The following is a 17,384-nucleotide window of genomic DNA, read 5'->3' as shown; positions in this document are numbered from 1 at the left end:
AGTTCTATCTGTTATATTTACCTTTCTCCTTTATATCCGGGAGTACATGTACACTTCTAGTAGTTTTATCTGTTGTATTTACCTTTCTCCTTTATATCCGGGAGCACATGTACACTTCTAGTAGTTCTATCTGTTATATTTACCTTTCTCCTTTATATCCGGGAGTACATGTACACTTCTAGTAGTTTTATATGTTGTATTTACCTCCTTCCTTTATATCCGGGAGCACATGTACACTTCTAGTAGTTCTATCTGTTATACTTACCTTTCTCCTTTATATCCTGGAGCACATGTACACTTCTAGTAGTTCTATCTGTTATATTTACCTTTCTCCTTTATATCCTGGAGCACATGTACACTTCTAGTAGTTCTATCTGTTATATTTACCTTTCTCCTTTATATCCGGGAGTACATGTACACTTCTAGTAGTTCTATCTGTTATACTTACCTTTCTTCTTTATATCCGGGAGTACATGTACACTTCTAGTAGTTCTATCTGTTATATTTACCTTTCTCCTTTATATCCGGGAGTACATGTACACTTCTAGTAGTTCTATCTGTTATATTTACCTTTCTCCTTTATATCCGGGAGTACATGTACACTTCTAGTAGTTCTATCTGTTGTATTTACCTTTCTCCTTTATATCCTGGAGCACATGTATACTTCTAGTAGTTCTATCTGTTATATTTACCTTTCTCCTTTATATCCGGGAGCACATGTACACTTCTAGTAGTTCTATCTGTTGTATTTACCTTTCTCCTTTATATCCGGGAGTACATGTACACTTCTAGTAGTTTTATCTGTTGTATTTACCTCCTTCCTTTATATCCGGGAGTACATGTACACTTCTAGTAGTTCTATCTGTTATACTTACCTTTCTTCTTTATATCCGGGAGTACATGTACACTTCTAGTAGTTCTATCTGTTATATTTACCTTTCTCCTTTATATCCGGGAGTACATGTACACTTCTAGTAGTTCTATCTGTTATATTTACCTTTCTCCTTTATATCCGGGAGTACATGTACACTTCTAGTAGTTCTATCTGTTGTATTTACCTTTCTCCTTTATATCCTGGAGCACATGTATACTTCTAGTAGTTCTATCTGTTATATTTACCTTTCTCCTTTATATCCGGGAGCACATGTACACTTCTAGTAGTTCTATCTGTTGTATTTACCTTTCTCCTTTATATCCAGGAGCACATGTACACTTCTAGTAGTTCTATCTGTTGTATTTACCTTTCTCCTTTATATCCGGGAGTACATGTACACTTCTAGTAGTTCTATCTGTTATATTTACCTTTCTCCTTTATATCCAGGAGTACATGTACACTTCTAGTAGTTCTATCTGTTATATTTACCTTTCTCCTTTATATCCAGGAGTACATGTACACTTCTAGTAGTTCTATCTGTTGTATTTACCTTTCTCCTTTATATCCGGGAGTACATGTACACTTCTAGTAGTTCTATCTGTTATATTTACCTTTCTCCTTTATATCCGGAGCACATGTACACTTCTAGTAGTTTTATCTGTTATACTTACCTTTCTTCCTTATATCCGGGAGTACATGTACACTTCTAGTAGTTCTATCTGTTGTATTTACCTTTCTCCTTTATATCCAGGAGCACATGTACACTTCTAGTAGTTTTATCTGTTGTATTTACCTTTCTCCTTTATATCCGGGAGTACATGTACACTTCTAGTAGTTCTATCTGTTGTATTTACCTTTCTCCTTTATATCCGGGAGTACATGTACACTTCTAGTAGTTCTATCTGTTGTATTTACCTTTCTCCTTTATATCCGGAGCACATGTACACTTCTAGTAGTTCTATCTGTTGTATTTACCTTTCTCCTTTATATCCAGGAGCACATGTACACTTCTAGTAGTTTTATCTGTTGTATTTACCTTTCTCCTTTATATCCAGGAGCACATGTACACTTCTAGTAGTTCTATCTGTTGTATTTACCTTTCTCCTTTATATCCGGAGCACATGTACACTTCTAGTAGTTCTATCTGTTGTATTTACCTTTCTCCTTTATATCCAGGAGCACATGTACACTTTTAGTAGTTCTATCTGTTGTATTTACCTTTCTCCTTTATATCCGGAGCACATGTACACTTCTAGTAGTTCTATCTGTTGTATTTACCTTTCTCCTTTATATCCAGGAGCACATGTACACTTCTAGTAGTTTTATCTGTTGTATTTACCTTTCTCCTTTATATCCAGGAGCACATGTACACTTCTAGTAGTTTTATCTGTTGTATTTACCTTTCTCCTTTATATCCAGGAGCACATGTACACTTCTAGTAGTTCTATCTGTTGTATTTACCTTTCTCCTTTATATCCGGGAGTACATGTACACTTCTAGTAGTTTTATCTGTTGTATTTACCTTTCTCCTTTATATCCAGGAGCACATGTACACTTCTAGTAGTTCTATCTGTTGTATTTACCTTTCTCCTTTATATCCAGGAGCACATGTACACTTCTAGTAGTTCTATCTGTTGTATTTACCTTTCTCCTTTATATCCAGGAGCACATGTACACTTCTAGTAGTTCTATCTGTTGTATTTACCTTTCTCCTTTATATCCGGGAGTACATGTACACTTCTAGTAGTTCTATCTGTTATATTTACCTTTCTCCTTTATATCCAGGAGCACATGTACACTTCTAGTAGTTCTATCTGTTGTATTTACCTTTCTCCTTTATATCCGGGAGTACATGTACACTTCTAGTAGTTTTATCTGTTATACTTACCTTTCTCCTTTATATCCGGGAGTACATGTACACTTCTAGTAGTTCTATCTGTTGTATTTACCTTTCTCCTTTATATCCAGGAGCACATGTACACTTCTAGTAGTTTTATCTGTTGTATTTACCTTTCTCCTTTATATCCGGGAGTACATGTACACTTCTAGTAGTTCTATCTGTTGTATTTACCTTTCTCCTTTATATCCGGGAGTACATGTACACTTCTAGTAGTTCTATCTGTTGTATTTACCTTTCTCCTTTATATCCAGGAGCACATGTACACTTCTAGTAGTTTTATCTGTTGTATTTACCTTTCTCCTTTATATCCAGGAGCACATGTACACTTCTAGTAGTTTTATCTGTTGTATTTACCTTTCTCCTTTATATCCAGGAGCACATGTACACTTCTAGTAGTTCTATCTGTTGTATTTACCTTTCTCCTTTATATCCGGGAGTACATGTACACTTCTAGTAGTTTTATCTGTTGTATTTACCTTTCTCCTTTATATCCAGGAGCACATGTACACTTCTAGTAGTTTTATCTGTTGTATTTACCTTTCTCCTTTATATCCGTGAGCACATGTACACTTCTAGTAGTTTTATCTGTTGTATTTACCTTTCTCCTTTATATCCGGGAGTACATGTACACTTCTAGTAGTTCTATCTGTTGTATTTACCTTTCTCCTTTATATCCGGGAGTACATTTACACTTCTAGTAGTTCTATCTGTTATATTTACCTTTCTCCTTTATATCCGGGAGTACATGTACACTTCTAGTAGTTCTATCTGTTGTATTTACCTTTCTCCTTTATATCCGGGAGTACATGTACACTTCTAGTAGTTCTATCTGTTGTATTTACCTTTCTCCTTTATATCCGGGAGTACATGTACACTTCTAGTAGTTTTATCTGTTGTATTTACCTTTCTCCTTTATATCCGGGAGTACATGTACACTTCTAGTAGTTCTATCTGTTGTATTTACCTTTCTCCTTTATATCCGGGAGTACATGTACACTTCTAGTAGTTTTATCTGTTGTATTTACCTTTCTCCTTTATATCCAGGAGCACATGTACACTTCTAGTAGTTCTATCTGTTGTATTTACCTTTCTCCTTTATATCCAGGAGCACATGTACACTTCTAGTAGTTTTATCTGTTGTATTTACCTTTCTCCTTTATATCCAGGAGCACATGTACACTTCTAGTAGTTTTATCTGTTGTATTTACCTTTCTCCTTTATATCCAGGAGCACATGTACACTTCTAGTAGTTTTATCTGTTGTATTTACCTTTCTCCTTTATATCCGGGAGCACATGTACACTTCTAGTAGTTCTATCTGTTGTATTTACCTTTCTCCTTTATATCCGGGAGCACATGTACACTTCTAGTAGTTCTATCTGTTGTATTTACCTTTCTCCTTTATATCCGGGAGTACATGTACACTTCTAGTAGTTTTATCTGTTGTATTTACCTTTCTCCTTTACATCCAGGAGCACATGTACACTTCTAGTAGTTTTATCTGTTGTATTTACCTTTCTCCTTTATATCCGTGAGCACATGTACACTTCTAGTAGTTTTATCTGTTGTATTTACCTTTCTCCTTTATATCCGGGAGCACATGTACACTTCTAGTAGTTCTATCTGTTGTATTTACCTTTCTCCTTTATATCCGGGAGTACATTTACACTTCTAGTAGTTCTATCTGTTGTATTTACCTTTCTCCTTTATATCCGGGAGTACATGTACACTTCTAGTAGTTCTATCTGTTGTATTTACCTTTCTCCTTTATATCCGGGAGTACATGTACACTTCTAGTAGTTCTATCTGTTGTATTTACCTTTCTCCTTTATATCCGGGAGTACATGTACACTTCTAGTAGTTCTATCTGTTGTATTTACCTTTCTCCTTTATATCCGGGAGTACATGTACACTTCTAGTAGTTCTATCTGTTGTATTTACCTTTCTCCTTTATATCCAGGAGCACATGTACACTTCTAGTAGTTTTATCTGTTGTATTTACCTTTCTCCTTTATATCCGGGAGTACATGTACACTTCTAGTAGTTCTATCTGTTGTATTTACCTTTCTCCTTTATATCCGGGAGCACATGTACACTTCTAGTAGTTCTATCTGTTGTATTTACCTTTCTCCTTTATATCCAGGAGCACATGTACACTTCTAGTAGTTTTATCTGTTATATTTACCTTTCTCCTTTATATCCGGGAGTACATGTACACTTCTAGTAGTTTTATCTGTTGTATTTACCTTTCTCCTTTATATCCGGGAGCACATGTACACTTCTAGTAGTTTTATCTGTTGTATTTACCTTTCTCCTTTATATCCGGGAGTACATGTACACTTCTAGTAGTTCTATCTGTTGTATTTACCTTTCTCCTTTATATCCAGGAGCACATGTACACTTCTAGTAGTTTTATCTGTTATATTTACCTTTCTCCTTTATATCCGGGAGTACATGTACACTTCTAGTAGTTTTATCTGTTGTATTTACCTTTCTCCTTTATATCCGGGAGCACATGTACACTTCTAGTAGTTTTATCTGTTGTATTTACCTTTCTCCTTTATATCCGGGAGCACATGTACACTTCTAGTAGTTCTATCTGTTGTATTTACCTTTCTCCTTTATATCCAGGTGCACATGTACACTTCTAGTAGTTCTATCTGTTGTATTTACCTTTCTCCTTTATATCCAGGAGTACATGTACACTTCTAGTAGTTTTATCTGTTGTATTTACCTTTCTCCTTTATATCCAGGAGCACATGTACACTTCTAGTAGTTTTATCTGTTGTATTTACCTTTCTCCTTTATATCCAGGAGCACATGTACACTTCTAGTAGTTCTATCTGTTATATTTACCTTTCTCCATTATATCCGGGAGTACATGTACACTTCTAGTAGTTCTATCTGTTGTATTTACCTTTCTCCTTTATATCCGGGAGTACATGTACACTTCTAGTAGTTCTATCTGTTGTATTTACCTTTCTCCTTTATATCCAGGAGTACATGTACACTTCTAGTAGTTTTATGTTGTATTTACCTTTCTCCTTTATATCCGGGAGCACATGTACACTTCTAGTAGTTCTATCTGTTGTATTTACCTTTCTCCTTTATATCCAGGAGCACATGTACACTTCTAGTAGTTCTATCTGTTGTATTTACCTTTCTCCTTTATATCCGGGAGCACATGTACACTTCTAGTAGTTCTATCTGTTATATTTACCTTTCTCCTTTATATCTGGGAGCACATGTACACTTCTAGTAGTTTTATCTGTTGTATTTACCTTTCTCCTTTATATCTGGGAGCACATGTACACTTCTAGTAGTTTTATCTGTTGTATTTACCTTTCTCCTTTATATGCAGGAGCACATGTACACTTCTAGTAGTTTTATCTGTTGTATTTACCTTTCTCCTTTATATCTGGGAGCACATGTACACTTCTAGTAGTTTTATCTGTTGTATTTACCTTTCTCCTTTATATCCGGGAGCACATGTACACTTCTAGTAGTTTTATCTGTTGTATTTACCTTTCTCCTTTATATCCTGGAGCACATGTACATTGTCCTGTGATCCTGTCACATGTAGCTCCATTGTAACATCTACACTGAGCTTTACAGTTTCCACCCCACATTCCTCCTGGGCATGGCTCTGAACAAATCGATCCCTAAAAATATTCAAAAGTATTTTTTAACTTTTTTATGAGAAAAGTGCTTTAAAAACTTTGTAAGTAACTCGTAAACATCTTAGATCTGTATTTAGCGTCTTTTGATGTTTGAATGTATTAGTACTCATCCGAATCTGTGCTGTAGACATGGTAGATATATTTCTATTCGTGTCCATCTGGTGAGTTAAGCATTTTACAAATGAGAAGTCTGTTGATTGATTAGTGGTTGTTGTTGGTTCATGTCTGTCATACTGGGTTTTCATGAATTGTTTTGTTATAAATAGGTCGTTAGCATTCTCAATCCAATTGTTTTATATTTTTTATGAGCAGATGCCTGTAGTTGCTTACATCCACTTTATTTGAATTTTGGTGAATAGTTGTCTCATTGGCAATCAGAACACATCTACTTAATATTTTGATGAAGTTCTCAATGTGTTCATTAATTATTGTTATTCAAAAACAGAATGACATAAACGTCCTGAGAGGTGAATTCTTACCATCCTCCTTCAATATCTTATCACATAAAGACATACATATTCATTATTCATAGTAGGTAAAAACATAAATATTCATGCTTATAAATACTTACAGTTCATCTTTGGTATAAGTATTGACATGAATATTGTCTGAATGGTATGACTATATTCATAATTTTCAATAAATAAACAATGAATAAATCATTTGTGTGTAGGACATGGATATTCATAAATCATTTGTATGTAGAACATGAATATTAACAATTCATTTGTGTGTCGGACTTGAATATTCATAATACATGTGTGTGTAGGACATGAATAATTGTAATTCATGTGTGTGTAGGACATGAATAATTGTAATTTATTTGTGTGTAGGATATGAATATTCACAATTAATTTGTGTGTAGGATATGAATAATCACAATTCATTTGTGTGTAGGACATTAATATTCACAATTAATTTGTAGGACATGAATATTCACAATTCATTTGTGTGTAGGATATGAATATTCACAATTCATACAAAGTAGGATGATGAAGATGCGCATAGTCATTATTCATTGTTTGGGTCATGCATTAGAATTTTCATAATTTTTTATCAGTAGGAAATAGAAATTCAACATTCATTGTTGGTAGGACATGAATATTCATAATTTTGTACAAGAGGGATATGTATATTCGTAATTCATTGTTTTATAATCCATTATCACTGAACTCCCTTACAGAAATGAAAAGTTTGCTGCAATATTGCAACAATATAGCGGCAATATTGCGGCAAACAAATTTGTTTGCAAGAAGTGTTTGCAAGAAAGTTGCAGGTTGTTGCAGCTACCTGCAATATTCCCGCAATGTTACTGCAACAAAATTTGTTTGCAAGAAAATTGCAGCAAGTTTGCTGCAATGTTGCAAGAAAGAATTTGTTTGCCAGAAAGTTGCAGGAACCTTTTCTTTTATTATTTAAGGAATGACTATTTGCAACAACTTTGCAAGAAAAGTTTCTTTAATAATGTCAGACATGTAGTAATGCACCAATATTTCAAGCATTTTAAAATATTACATTTTTAAAGATTTAAGGTTCAAATAATACACAACATATGGTTTCTTTGAACATTCGGTTATGGAATTACTTCAAATTATCTAAATTTGTTATGGTCATACTTTATTTTACTCAGATAAATCTGGATATTTGAATGATTTATTTGAAATAATCTTCAAATAACAATTAATGCTTATAAAGAATTCCTAAACTGCACGTTTATCACAATTTTAGATATTTTGTAAGGAAAGAATACTTTGGTATTCATTTCAACAAATTTAATCTAAATAATTGAGTCATAATACTTTTTGTTCTATGTGTATTATTATGCCTTTTTGTCACTTTTTTGTGACATTTTTCTATAAACAATATTTTTAATTCTAATATTTTCCATCAAATGAATTTAGCCTCACCTGCAGTTTAATTTCTAGTATCATTATTTTAAAATTATTTATACACAAATTATCTTTCTCATCTCAATTAGTAATATGAGCTGGTGATAGAAATGTAATGTGCCATGCCCATCTGGTTTTCATTATCTGTGGAGTGGTAAAGACAGGAAGTACCATAAATTAATGTACACAGAGTTTGAGGCCAAATTAAGGGCAGAGCATTTCTTGTTTGTATATATTTCCATTATAATTTATAACACCAAAGATAAAAAAAAATGTATTTATAATTATTTATTTATTATAATAAATAACAAATATTCAAGATTTAGGCAATGGATATTTATAATTATGGGCAAATTTCAAAGGGATCACATTGAAACAATACCCTAAGCAACCTTGATCAACTTATATTCAAAATTTGAACTGGACATGAACATGCATACAACAAACAAAGATGTCTTCTATCAGGAACAAAGTAATATGAATTTTACAATGGATTTAGACATGTTAGATCCAAAAGATCCAATTGATTCTATTGACACTGGGTAATGCAGATGATAGCCTTCAGTTGACATGACTCATGGATTCAGGAAGATTGGTGTTTACACACAATTTGGACAACATCTTTTGGTAAGTAAAATGGAGTTGAATGTCCACCATTTTGAATAAGTGCATGCTCTTTAACAGTTCAAATAGTGATAAATAAAGAGTCTTCTTAATTTATGGTGGCTTGAAAAACACCGGTACCACTCAGATTACGATTCTACCTTGACAGGTAAGTTTGTATCTAGCCTATGAAATACTTATTTAGCCTTGAGAATTGAAAGGTCAGTTTATCCCATTCATACAAAAGAAGTTTACCTATGAGGTTCAGAATGGGGTTTATAGAATAGAGAATACATGTAATAGCAACAAAAAATAATAGACAATATAGAAAATGAATATCAAAATAAAGAAAAGAGAATAATTTACTGCATTGCAAAAGTATAAAGAATAACTGTGCAAAATAAAGGGTTACTTAGGTAACTGTAATGCAATACTGATAATATAATCATGATCAATGTACATAATTGATAAATAATCTTGTAACAGAAAGACTAAATTGGAAAATCATTTTCATGAGAATTTTACAGAATGGGTTATTTCAAGGCTATTAAAAGAAAATGCCCTAAAACTTGAAAGAATACAGATATTAAAAAAACCCATCCAGGTCCTCATGTTATTTACATTGTCAAAATATAGGCCACACCATTGTTATTCCAAGAGTAATCTAGACATCTAGTCAAACTGTTTTTTAACTAAAGATCTAGTCAAACTGGTTTGGTATAACTGACAGTTTGCTCCTGCCCTAGATGTCTATTTCACAGTGAACTTATGTGTTTGTGCTTAAGAGTACATTGTACTGTCATATTTATTGATTTTTTGTTGGGACATGACCTAAACATGCAAAACAGTGGCTTGAGATTTAAATTTAAAAGGAATCAATAAAATCTTAGAAAGTTTATTCTATATGAACTTATTTTAGTATAATAAATTAATATTTGGAATTTTATATCCTGATTGATGATTTTTTTTGGGACCAAGATGTTTTCTTCATTCTAATTCACATATAATTATTCAACCTTCAATTCACATTAAAAGATAAAAAAAAATTTCAGCTCTCTTTTAAAATATTTTGCAACTAAATTTAATAATCTGTTAGAATTTGGTGTAAACATGGTAAACAAAAAACAAGAGAACCTGCAAGCATAGTCTATTTCTATAAAGTCAAGCCGATAGTTTTTTTATATCTGAAAAGAAAACTAACACGTAAAAAAAAGGGTGAAAGTAACCCCTCAAATTCAACATTAACATATTTTAAACAATTGAATCAAGATGCACAAAGTTTAAGCATTGGGCAGAATATAGGGTTCTTTTGTACTTTAACAATATCACAATAACAATAAAGTGACCTTAATGTTGGACAAGGTAAATGGCATGAAGCCAATTTTACCAACTTCTTTTGTATGAATGGGATAAACTGACCTTTCAATTCTCAAGGCTAAATAAGTATTTTATAGGCTAGATACAAACTTACCTGTCAAGGTAGAATTGTAATCTGAGTGGTACCGGTGTTTTTCAAGTCACCATAATAGAGTTGGCAAGAGTATTAGACAATAGATTTATGCACATGAATATTATCAAAATTGTGTAAGACAGGAGATATTTTTTTTATTTTTTTAATTACTGTATGTTTTAGAAATAACATTACTTATATTGAAACAAGAAATCTTCTAATAAAAGCAGTTTGGTATTAAATTAGAGATTCTGAGATGTTATTTGGCTGCCAATAATAGGTTTGTCAACAAATGGCAACAATGTATAGCTTTCATATATATATACACAACTTATCACAAAAATTAACATTAAAATAAAGAATAGACAAGACCAATTATGTTATAGTTCAATGAAAAACAAATATTCAAAAAAAACAATAACAATTAACCTAGTACTGGCATGAGGTTAAATGTATTCTATAGTTATATGCAATTTCTAGAAGGACTTAATCACTTTTAGACATTGACCCTTTAAGTGAAACAAATTCATGCATATAGCAAGTCATTTAACAGTGAGCACCAAATTTGTTATGTTATTTTGAATTGACAGAAAAAATATTACAGTCATTTCTTATAATTTAATACTAAATTCCATTTTAAACTGTAAAAAACTATGAAAAAACGTTGATGACATCACGGTCACAAGACTAAATTATGTATAAGGGCTGATAACAAAATAACGTCAGCCAATCAGAAGACATGTTACATCCAAAATTAAACTATATAGTAGTAACTTATATCTGTGTATCTTTATAATTTTAGTTATTTTTTTTATGTCTACTAATTAAAATTCTTTTATTTTGCAGTATTTTTTAAATCAAAAAATTCAACTTTAAGGACAGTGAGACTTACAGAGAAACAGAACTAAAAGCTACACAGATGTAACACTACAACCTATAGAGGACAGAGACCATTTTCAACCTTTAGAGGACAGAGACATTTTTTTTTTATTATTAAATCATAAATTATTAAATGTTTAGTTTTTAATTCCAAATTTTACACCTGAATTGTTGAAAGATTTGTTGCAATGTGGCCGCAATATTGCAAGAAATAAATTTTCCTGCAATATTGCTGCAACATTGCAGCTAATGAACTTGCCGCAATATTGCTGCAACAATCACAGCTACTGATTTTCCCGCAAACATTTGCCGCAATATTGCCGCAATTTGTTGCGGCAATGTTGCAGCAATTGTTTGCAAGAAAACTAATTTGCATACGAAAAATGAATATTTGCAGCAATATTGCCGCAACTATTTGCAGCAACATTGCCGCAAATATTTGCAAAAAGCCTTATTTTTCTGTAAGGGCTAGTATAGATATTTGTTTAGGGGTCAGCTGAAGGACGCCTCTGGGTGTGCGGGAGTTTCTAGCTGCATTGAAGACTTATTAGTGACCTTCTGCTGTTGTCTGTTCTATGGTCGGGTTGTTGTCTCTTTGACACATTCTGAATTTTATTTTGCATGCTATGAATATTGATAATAGTAAATACTTACAGTCCAGCCTCTTGGACATTTACATTGACCAGCTGAATCACATGTAGCACCATTCTGACATAAACATTTGGACTGACACTTTGATCCATGAGTACCGTCAGGACAATTAACTTCACAACTAAAATAAGATAATAATAAATGGAGAATGTGTCAATATGACAGATTAGGCTCCTGCTTGCATACATTGATATAAAGTTATAAAGGGACATTACAAGAAAAACTGTAATAGTGATGTCATCAAACTTTGAACTTATAGTCTATGTTTTATGGTAATTAGCATTAGGGAAAAGTCTCATAATGTTTGGTTGAGGCAAACTAAAGTTAGTGAACAGAAACAAAAATTTATGGAATTTTTCTTTTTGTAAAGGGACCTAATCTGAACAGTAAAAGGAATGCAATTATTATTTAAACTTGATCTGTGTTTAATAGTATTGTTTTTTTTTGTCTTGTCACATGATACTTACAATGACCCTTTGAACCCTGTTGAACAATAGCACGCTCCATTTGTCCTATCACAGGTAGCTCCATTACGACAATGACACATTAAACGACAGTTTGGTCCATAGGTTCCTTCACTGCAGGGGGTCTGACATCTCTCTCCTGTCCATCCTGCGGCACATATACAATGTCCAGTCTGTGGGTCACATGATCCGTGTCCGTTACAATTACATCTCAAATTACAGTTACCTCCCCATTCACTATCACTGCAACCTAATAATAGATTGTAAACATCGATATAAACAAATCAAGAAGATTGTTAACATATTAATTTTTTATACAAATAAGGCCATTGGTTTTCTCATTTGAATTGTTTTACATTGTCATATCAGGGCCTTTTATACCAGACTATGTGGTATGGGCTTTGCTCATTGTTGAAGGCCGTACAGTGACCTGAAGTTGTTAATGTCTGTGTCAGTTTGGTCTCTTGTGGACAGTCGTCTCATTAGCAATCATACCACATCTTCTTTTTTCAAACAAAACTGAAAACTCAAGAAGAATGGCCTACATGTTATTAATGTTGGAAATTTAGAGGCAGTTCAACTAACGCATCAAACTTAAAATAGTAATCAAAGGTACTAGGATTATAATTTAGTACGCAAGACGGCCGTTTTTTCTTCATAAGACTCATCAGTGACACTCATATCAAAATATTTATAAAGCCAAACAAAGTAAAAAGTTGAAGAGCATTGAGGATCCAAAATTCCAAAAGGTTGTGCCAAATACAGCTAATGTAATCTATGCCAGGTAATAAGAAAATCCTTAGTTTTTCAAAAAATTGAAAGTTTTGTAATACTTTTAAACACCGTTTTCATTTATCCATTGTTTATGTCACTATATATTCTGTTAACATCTTTCTATTGTTATATATTATGTTAGTATATTGACTCATTGAGTTGATATTACCCAATCAAACAAAATAGAGGTGGTTTATACTGCCTGTCAAGACATTAAGTTTACCCATCTGTAACAATTAAAGTTTAAAATCAATGTTACTATGGCTACTTACTACTAGAACATGAATGTCCCCTCCAGCCAGGGTGACATTTACACTCGTTAGGTGATACGCACTCGCCATGTTCACAACCACTACTGCAAACAGCTGAAAAACAGGAAGACATTAAATAGTTTCGTAGCAAATTAATCCGTTTAGAGTAATGTCCTTCGACGAAAACATTTTCATCTATTATGAGCACCTTTATGAGGTCATTTTACAAAAAGAGTGGAACTGTATCCCTCTACTTTAAAGTTTATAAAGAATATTTATCTTTTTACATAAATAAGACCGTTAGTTTTCTCGTTTGAATTGTTTTACATTGTCTTATCGGGGCCTTTTATAGCTGATTATGGGGTATGGGCTTTGCTCATTGTTGAAGGCCATACATTGACCTATAGTTGTTAATGTCTGTGTCATTTTAATCATTTGTGGATAGTTGCCTCATTGGCAATCATACCACATCTTCTTTTTTATATCTTTGTCAATTTGCAGAATAAATACACAACATAGCATCATACTTTATTAACCACTAACTAAACAAGGTAGGGATGATGCACAGGCACTTGTCTCTATCAGAATTGTTTCCCCTTATATTAAGGTATTTATAAGTATGTACTCAAAACAACAAACAAAAAGGGAAATAACTCTTATCTCATTTACATCTTGTGTAAACTACATGTATCTTTATTAGTAGTTATAATTTAGAACTTAAATAAGTCTCCATTTGTCTCTTTTCAGCGTGTTCCCACACAAAAAAGGGGAATAACTCTATTTTAATTAACTATCTTTAAAAGTGGTTATGATTTAAAACTTACGCCGGCATTTGTCTCTTTTGAGTATGTACCCTGAACAACAAACATATTCTGTGGTGTAAATCTTAGATTCTTCAGTTTTCTGTTCAGCTTTATACCGTGTTCTAAAATATACAATACATATAAATTACTTAAAGCATGTTATAAATGTAGTCTGGGAACCTGACACAATATTCTCAATACTTATCTAAGGAGATTTCCTGTTTCCCTGTTGAGCCTTTTCACATGCTCAAACATCTAAATTCTAATATGCTTTGGATATAATATTGCCTATAACTCATGTGCCATTTTAATAAAAGTATTTACACTTTTGGTATTTGGCTGTATTTTGCCTACGAATAACCTTACATCACCTCTGAATAACCTTTTGACGTCAAGCAACAATCACTTTTTAGTTGTGACGTCATATGTTTTGAATTAAAGTCAAAGTTTCCGTGAACCTGTGTGATGTTATGTAATGGCGGACAAATTTGCATACAAGTGTAAATACGTCTATATAAGCATAGAGTAGACCATGGCATGAAAAAATATTTTCATAAAAACAAACCTTTTGGAAAACAGAACTATGTTGCTCTATTGCTCTTTTCTTTTTTAAACTTTATACTACAGTATACTGTAGAGTTGTTGAATAAAAATAAACAAACAAAGGTACATAAAATTGGGTAATAAAAAAGAAGATAGTGGTCTAATTGCGAATTTGCCAATGAGTCAACTCTTCACAAGTGACCAAATGACACAGAAATTGCAGCCTTCAACAATGAGTAAAGCCCATTCCATATTCTGTCTAACTTGTCACATATGGTGTGGCTATATACTTACATGCATTTATCACATCTAAATAAATCCAGTAAACTAAGACACCACGTTCTCTGACATGTCTCGTATGGTGTGGCCACATACTTCAATGAAGTTTTTATTGTCCTGTAAAAGAAAATGGTTGACATATTTTATTGTGGAGAATTTTAATAAATGGCTAAATTATGAGAATTATAACCAAATTAAAGTACAAAATGTATCAGACCAAACACAAAAATCATAATATTTCTTTCCCATGGGCCATGCACAGGTGTATTTAAAGACATATCATCGTGTAATGTGTTTTCGTATTAATAACAATTTTTACTGCTTACGGTTTTCACTGTTGAGTTTTTATTCAGGTGTTTACTCAAATTTAAAAAGCATGTCCTGTAGATTGATTTCAGGTATCTAGTTTTTTTGTCAAGGCTTACTACGATTTTTGACCGTTTCCGATTACTTTGCGATTTTTGTATGTCAAAAAAACCGGCGTCATATGTTTTCGTATGAATTAAAAATTGGATCAGTACACGGACAGGAAATCTGTAATCTGTAATCTGTAATATATATTCTGCCAATGTAGGCACACCTCTTCCGAGTATTGGTTTTTCACATCATGAATAAAAATATCTTCCACCAATATCACTATACACTATTTACATTGTTCATCATATTCTTGACGATAAAATTGGACTTAATGTCAATATCATCAAATCATTAAATATTTTAAAATCTAAAAATATTTATCTAAAGATATCACTGTTTAAGAGTAGACAACCAATTGACACTTAGGATTCATAAAATGTTACTTTCTTTTCTTTTTCTTTATATCATCTAATTGCAACAGTCTATATCTTTCACAATGGAGATTGTAACATAATCGCCTACATTTTGGATCTATAATGTTCTGTATCACTTTAAAAACTTTTTCATTTCTTAACATTGTCATGTAATTAAAGGGATCTATGATCAGTTGTAAAATGTCAAAATGTTCACCTTTCATATTAAAGGCAGCTAGTTCTTCACTACAGGAATTAATTAAATCTTCCAAAATTGGTTTTCTGATATCTTCTAAACTTTTACACGTTAATAAGAAATGTGGTAAAGTTTCTTCTGTTTCATTACACAGTTTGCATATAGACAGTTCTGTATTACTTTTAAACTTGGCTCTAACTGTTTGCAGAATGTAACTCCCAGTAGCTATTTTCAATTTTGTAGGAATTCTAATAATTTCCCTTGAATTCATAGTATTTGTATTTGCAATAGGATGACATTGTCCTGGTTTATATATCAACGATAAGTATCTTAAACTGGTATAAAGTTTTGCTTGATTCAGTATCTTCTCAATCCAGAATTTTTGAACTTTGGAAGTTATTTCCCTTTTCCATTGGTATTTACTAATTGGATTAACTAAGTATTGTGCAGGATCATTAAGTTCATATTTCAAAAATATTTTCCTCAGTAAACTAAACCAACTATTACTATTAATAGATTTAACATTTAATTGCCTTTCCGCTAGTTGCCATTCAATAGAATTTTTTCCTTGTCTAGTAATATTTCCATAAAAAGTTAAAATTTTTACATCTATTTGAGCTTCTACAGGTAACATCCCAGAAATCATATATATAGCAGGATCTGCTACTGTTTTTGGTAAAGATAACAATTGTTTCAAGAACTTCTTAAATTGGATATTTAAAGTTTCTAAACATCTTCCTCTAGGGATTACTATTTCCAATCCATAAAACATTATCGGTATAATATAAGTATTCATTATTGACATTGAAGTTTGTGGATCTAGTCCATTTTCGCCGTAAAGTCCAACCCCCATTAAACTGACTATAAAATCCGGAAATTAATATTTTCCAAAGTCGTGGTTCTGGTGATCGCGTGAATCATAAAAAAAGTTAATTAATACTTTTCAGTACTAAAAATTACTAGCAAATAGTTTTAGGTTGGTGTTTCATGTGCTGAATTTGTTAGATTTTGATTAGTTTCAGATTGGCACCTGGTTTGTACAAAATACATTATTTTTTCTAAAATAAAATGCAGTTTTCAAAATTTAGGATTAAATATAAAAAAGTTAAGACTGTAATCATCTTCATGTGTCAAGGATGTATAAAAAGAATTGTCAATAAAATATTGAATAATTAGATTTTGAACAACCATTTTATATAAGAACCCTGTTAATTTTAAATCGCTGGTTTGTAATTAAAACGACCAAAAAAACACATGACAGTCGTATGTCTTGAAGATCAGATGCCTGACAGGCAAAAAACATATCTGGACTTTATTTTAACCCTTCAGAATTTTTTTCCACAACTATTCTAGTGATGCATATTTTTGACATTAAATAA

The 17,384-nt window shown here is 32.3% G+C and overlaps 1 protein-coding gene across 1 annotated transcript in view; it reads right to left on the bottom strand.

The window, feature by feature from the left end:
* LOC134718446 (multiple epidermal growth factor-like domains protein 10) overlaps positions 1-17,384 on the bottom strand; it is a 61,605-nt gene that overhangs the window by 34,741 nt on the left and 9,480 nt on the right. Inside the window, exons 2-7 of the mRNA XM_063580964.1 lie at positions 15,055-15,156; positions 14,239-14,339; positions 13,436-13,528; positions 12,393-12,639; positions 11,929-12,046; positions 6,299-6,435 (exon numbers count right to left, since the gene is read on the bottom strand). Of these exons, the coding sequence (XP_063437034.1) occupies positions 6,299-6,435; positions 11,929-12,046; positions 12,393-12,639; positions 13,436-13,528; positions 14,239-14,339; positions 15,055-15,156 (798 nt within the window). The remainder of the gene's footprint in view (positions 1-6,298; positions 6,436-11,928; positions 12,047-12,392; positions 12,640-13,435; positions 13,529-14,238; positions 14,340-15,054; positions 15,157-17,384) is intronic.

This window comes from Mytilus trossulus, chromosome 5, assembly GCF_036588685.1.
Source record: "Mytilus trossulus isolate FHL-02 chromosome 5, PNRI_Mtr1.1.1.hap1, whole genome shotgun sequence".
In the NCBI taxonomy this organism is placed as follows: Eukaryota; Metazoa; Mollusca; class Bivalvia; order Mytilida; family Mytilidae; genus Mytilus; species Mytilus trossulus.
The sequence above is the reverse complement of the archived record's forward strand: the minus strand, read 5'-3'. Positions and strand labels throughout refer to the sequence as shown.